Below are 6,000 nucleotides of genomic sequence, written 5' to 3'. Positions count from 1 at the left end.
CCAAAATTTCCCTTCTGAGACTCTCCCTTGACAGTTTACAGTTATTCTTCCTCTGATGTCACTATTTCTAGAAGGATGGAATTTAAACTTAACTGCCCAGTCCAACCTTCTTACTGGTGACAGTCAATGTTAATAAACAGTAATTACATATTGCCCCTATAATATGAAATGAAGCGGCTTCTAACCTTTGAGGGCTTAGTATCATCCTAACACATACAGTCTGCCAAACAAATGTGGTTGTAAAACATAGGACAACTTTGGTACATAAATTCCCTAGTTTAGTGAGATTGTACATTTGCACCTGGGTTTATAAGTGCAAATCTCATCGGCATTATTGTTGAATTATAATAATTTCAAGGTTTAAATTGGAAACCAAACAATATAATTAGTGGAACAACACACAATAATAAATGAATGTAAATGCATATGAACAAAATACAACATGAAGCAAAATTTAATAATGTACCTAGGGCAATCACTGAACTGTTGAACACACACTGCTTACCCGCATACTAACTTGACAACTATAGGCATCCCCTTATACAGCCAATGTGTTTTGTCTGAGGGGAGGTAACTCCATAGTTAGTTTGGCATACCACTAAGGATTTCTGTATGTGTCTGTGGTGCCAAAAGGATTAAGGCAACCATTATTGAGAGGGAATGTTTACACCATAATTTAACCTGTTTGATGGTCCCAAGATCTCTGACTTGACAAAGCCTCACTGTACATGTATGTGTTTGTATTCTGCAGAGTTTGAGATCATGGCTGGGCACTACTGTATCAGGCCATTTGGCAGTCCCACCTGATCTGGTTCAAGTCATTTAATGCACACATTCTTTGTCTACTGAAAAATAACCCAGTGTTTTGGAAAATACCACTCACACATATAATGATTTCTCAGTGTTCTGGGATTGATTACAGTGCCAATGTTTAACCTAAAACTAGCATCAAATAATAAAATGAAAGACTTCTTCAACAAGTGTTTACTAAAGCTTGTAACAAAATTTAACTCACATGACAGTGAGTCAGTTAATTCAGGGAAATCTGGGATTCAAACTCATTATCACAGGATGCTATGCCAAAGGGACACCAATCTGCACACAGAATTGCTGTTTGCATTATGCCTCATGCAGGAAGTGTGAGTGAGTGAGTGGGTTTAGTTTCACACTGTATTTAGCAATAATGCAACAATATCATGACAGGACACCAGAAATGGGCTTCCCACATTGTACCCGTGTAGGAAATCGAACCCGGGTCTTCTGCATGCAAGCGAACACTTTAACCACCAGGCTACCCCACCCAGGTTGAGGGAAGATCAGGGAGATGAGTATCTGACCACTAATCATGACAAATACATCATCATACACGAAGCAACATTTGTATAAATGGAAATTCTAAATATCCTTGAGTATACAAGAAACAGATACATTTGGACAAACATATTGGGTAAAATCACAAAATTACTAAATGTAAAATGCATGGCAATCAAACCAGTGTTAGGTCACAATAAACACTTGAACTTCATGGATGACAGGTATATGGTGGATTTCCTTTCTGCAGTCATGAAAAATAAACCCACAAACAAATAATCAAATCTGCACTTTTATCTACATGCATATGAGTTTCACTCATCACTAAACAATAAAAGACTATCAAAAGATATTACAGTGATTCATTTGCAGATCTATTTCATGTGGAGTCCAGACAAAAAAGGTAACACTTGGCTTATGGACTTGTGGGGAAATACCAAATCCTCAATCAGTGCAATTCATGTGGAGCAACATTCAGCTTTTGGAAACATTACTTTGTGAGACACTGTAAAGATACGATAATGTTTCCTCAAAAACACAAATCATTAATATTAGGATACATTGTGCTCTAACCTGTTACTGGACAGAAATCTTTGAATAACTGATGATGTATTACCAGTGTGCAAAATAGCCAATAGCCCACTAGCTTGTGTCTAATAAAAATCCAGTTGGGACTGTAAATCTCCATAGGAACTGGCCCAACTGGTTAGTGAATTTTCATGGGGTCATTTTGTAAATACATATCACTCTCTCTGACATGCTAAATTAATACACTTTTAATTATGGCCTGACAGAAATGGTAATCTTTTTGGCACATTAATGATGAAACGTGTGTCGTCTTTCAAATTTCTAGCTAGTGAAATATTTTGTGGGCAAGTAACTTTCAGGCCTAGCTAGCCTGTCTGGCTTAACAAATGTAGCAACTATTTTACACACTCGGTATTATGATAATTAACATAGCAAGCAGAGTGATGCATGGAAATGATCATAAGAGCATCTGTCTAAAGACTGATCTCATGGGTGTCAGTTCTTGTATTTCCTGAGTGACAACAAGGGTGGTACATAAATTCTTACACAGGTGCTGTAAAAGCAATGGCATGCAAACTGAATATAGTAATATCTACATCACCCAATCCTTGATCACAACTACTGTCATAAAAATAGACATCAGTCGAATGATATCGGCTACCTCTGGCTAAGACATCATTTTTACCATGACGCAAACCCATTCTTATGTCAAAATAAGACTGGTATAATATCAACAATGTCATTCATGAGAGGTAACCAATACAATCAATGTGTGTGAGATGATACCTGTGCTTGTGCACATAGTGATTTGAAGGTAAGATATTTCCGACCCCATGGGAAACAGACACCCTCCAGTGTAGTGTAGTGCAGTGTAGTGTTTTAAAATACTCAGTTATAATAGGTCAGTTTCAAGCAGCTGACCCATGGTAATATTTACAGTGAAGAACATGTACAATTGTGAGCAACAAAACTTTTCTCACATAATCGGACACTGCGCATTCCATCATACTTCCACTGAGAGTTGACCCGATTACCCGAAAGGCTTGCTTACTGACAGGAAGGCACAAGTTGATTATTGTGCTCACTGCTATATCTTGACGGTTGTTTGATGTGTCTTTGAAAATTACTTGTTAACACATTCCCTATTCCATTGTTGTTGTTTATCATATGTTTATTATTATTATTATGTGTGTGCTAAATATGTAAATCTGAAAGAATAAATTTTCATTGTGCAACACCTGAACATATTTTTTTTGTAAATTCAACAAGCTGGGCAACTCATTATCCGGATGATTTTTTGACATAACCCAAACGTCCGTGTAAATGGTGCTCGATTGTATATGAAACCTCAGTGAGGTGTCTCCTACTCATCCCATAGTAACTGTGGCTGTATTTGCCCAATGTCTCATGGTTTTAAGTACATTCCATCACTGGTACAGCAACATCTGCATCAAGCCAGTCCCGCATCCTCAGCCATCTTGTAGAAAACCCCACCAGGTTTCTGGAGAAGAGACTGTGGGGAGTCAAAATCTGCTATCTTGCCATTGTCCAGTACCAAAATCCTGGGGAAATAATAATAATGATTAAAATGATGATGATGATGACGATGATGATGATGATGACGATGATGATGATGATGATGATGATGACAACGATTTGACAACTGGGTAAAAAACTTATAATATTTCCCAAGTGCTTGCAGTGGATGCCAGCCTCATTAATGGTAGTATTTCTGTTATATCCTGCATCCCCTCTAGATCAACTCCTGTATCATAGCACGCCAGCTTCATGTAGGCGGCTGACAGTGAAACAACTTTTGATTTCCATTCAGCTGAAACTCATTGTATCAAAGTAAGGATTATAAACGGTTTTATGGATTTTTTAGGTAATTATGGATTTGCAGGGTATTGTCCGTTTTCATAGACTGAAACAACACCTGCACTTTTGCCAAGAACATACTGTGCTGGAACCTTCCTTACTTCAGGTCAGACTGGTGATGTTTCCTCACCTGTCATAGTCCATGACTGTGTTGAGTCTGTGGGCAATGGTCATCACGGTGCAGTCCTTGAACTCTGTCCTGATGGTCTGCTGGATCAGGTCGTCCGTTTCCATGTCAACGGCAGCTGTAGCTTCATCCAGAATCAGGATCTTGGTCTTCTTAAGTAGAGCTCTAGCCAGACAGAGCAACTGTCGCTGCCCAACACTAGCAGCCAATCAGAGGGAAGAGTTAGCTGAGTGGCATTATAGTAACTCTCTTGTCAAAGCAATGAAAGAGTTGAAGTTGTATTCAAGTTGATCAACACAAAGACACTGATTAATAAGATACATACATCCAAATAAAATACCAGGGACACCTGGATAATACAGGCAAAACAACTAAAGCACACTGCATGTCAAAACAATCAAAACCTTTTATAGTAAGTGAAGGGGAAAAGGGGTTAAGTTTTCTCTAGTGAACTACTGGTTATGACTACTGTTTACTGTAACATGTCACTGATGCAGAAGGCGAGTGTTCTAATGCAGCGCTTGACCTTCTGAGACTTGTCCCATTGGCAAGAACATCCAGATAGTGTTTCTCCTATACGTTTTTTTTGGTTCAACATGGTTTGTGAAATTTTTGAAACTAATTATGAGGAATTTAACTTGTAGTAAGGCTACTCCAAAGGACTTCAATTCACATTTTGTAGATATTGAATGAGACCAACAAGTTTACAATGTTGAGTAATTAAATCATTTCCTATTGGTACAGAATGATATCCTTGATATGTTGGTAAGGGAAGATGACCATAACTGATTTTCACTTGGCAATTCAGTTGTCTGGACCAACTTCTCTAGACCGAGTGGGAATTTTGAAAGACACGTACCTGAGATTCTCTCCCCCTTCCCCGCACTCATGTTGCAGTGTGTCAGGCAGGGACTGGACAAATGCCTTCAGGTGGGCGTGGTCCAAGGCAGTCCAAATTTGGCTATCACTGTGCTCATTGAAAGGGTCAAGGTTGATCCTCAGGCTCCCAGCAAACAGAACAGGGTCCTGGTGGTGTGTTACAGATAAACGTTCATACCACCATTTACAGAAAACATCACAAATACTTACATTCATCTTTCTCAAAGAGGGAATGAGTGGGCATGGTTTTATGCCGCTTTTATCAATATTCCAGCAATATCGCAGAGGGAGATACCAAAATTGGGCTTCATATACAGTACCCATATGGGGAATCAAACCAAGGTCTTCCGGGTGAAGAGTGGATGCTTTAACCACTAAGCTACCCCAATGTGCCCTTTCTCAAAGAAAGACAATGAACAAAAAGAAATTATATGTGAACACCTACAGCTTATCAACCATGTTCGTCTGGTGTCACTTCTATATGAACACTAAATGGGATTTCTTTCTTAAATAGGGAATAAAGCTCAAAATACGTAAATCAGTTACTCAGCATGCATTCTAAACATCTAATATGACTAAAAATCAAAACTAAATCTCACAAGGAAAATTTGTCAAGTTTCATAACAGTAAGCAGAAATCTCAGCAGTAGCATCTATCAGAGCCATGTTTAAACAAAAATACTTTTAAATTACATAAATATGACATTTATTTCAGGTTGGGTAGGGATATGCCCCCAACCTCCCTGTCATTTTGGAGAAGTTCCCTAACAGAAGACATTAAGAAAACTTTACTCCAGAGTGACTTCGTGTGAATACCTCCCTAATATGTTAAGACGTGTTAAATGTATACATATGGAAATTAATTAAGCAACACCAAATTCAAAGACACATAAAAACTTAACAAAGTTTAACGAAGTAATTTTGATGATTGATTATTCAATTTTGATGTATTGACATACAGCATGAGCTTTTCATGGGTTGATATGACGCGCGTGAAGCTTGCACAGCGCACGTGCATTGCTTTAACCTCAACTTTCGAAAAATGCACTTTTTCCCTGGGGTGTTTACAAGCGCAGGTTGTCGATTGCATTCGGTTTTTCATTCATTTCAATGTCATGGCACGTAGGAAATTATCAGAGGCCACTCGTTGGCAAATAATCGGCATGAGGAATGCTGGTATGTCTCTAAGACAAATCGGGACTCAAATCGGACGACATCATTCCATAATTTCAAAACTTTTGAAAAAATACCGGGCCACTAATGAAGTTAAAGACCTGC

At 38.4% G+C, this 6,000-nt stretch overlaps 1 protein-coding gene across 1 annotated transcript in view; it reads right to left on the bottom strand.

Annotated features, from left to right (window-relative positions):
• Nucleotides 1-3,086: 3,086 nt before the first annotated feature.
• LOC137288121 (multidrug resistance-associated protein 1-like) overlaps nt 3,087-6,000 on the bottom strand; it is a 52,736-nt gene continuing 49,822 nt past the window's right edge. The window contains exons 28-30 of the mRNA XM_067820518.1: nt 4,704-4,870; nt 3,848-4,042; nt 3,087-3,401 (exon numbers count right to left, since the gene is read on the bottom strand). Coding sequence (XP_067676619.1) covers nt 3,290-3,401; nt 3,848-4,042; nt 4,704-4,870 — 474 coding nt within the window. The 3' untranslated portion in view covers nt 3,087-3,289. The remainder of the gene's footprint in view (nt 3,402-3,847; nt 4,043-4,703; nt 4,871-6,000) is intronic.

The sequence above is a fragment of the Haliotis asinina genome, chromosome 6 (assembly GCF_037392515.1).
Source record: "Haliotis asinina isolate JCU_RB_2024 chromosome 6, JCU_Hal_asi_v2, whole genome shotgun sequence".
Lineage (NCBI taxonomy): Eukaryota > Metazoa > Mollusca > Gastropoda > Lepetellida > Haliotidae > Haliotis > Haliotis asinina.
The sequence above is the reverse complement of the archived record's forward strand: the minus strand, read 5'-3'. Positions and strand labels throughout refer to the sequence as shown.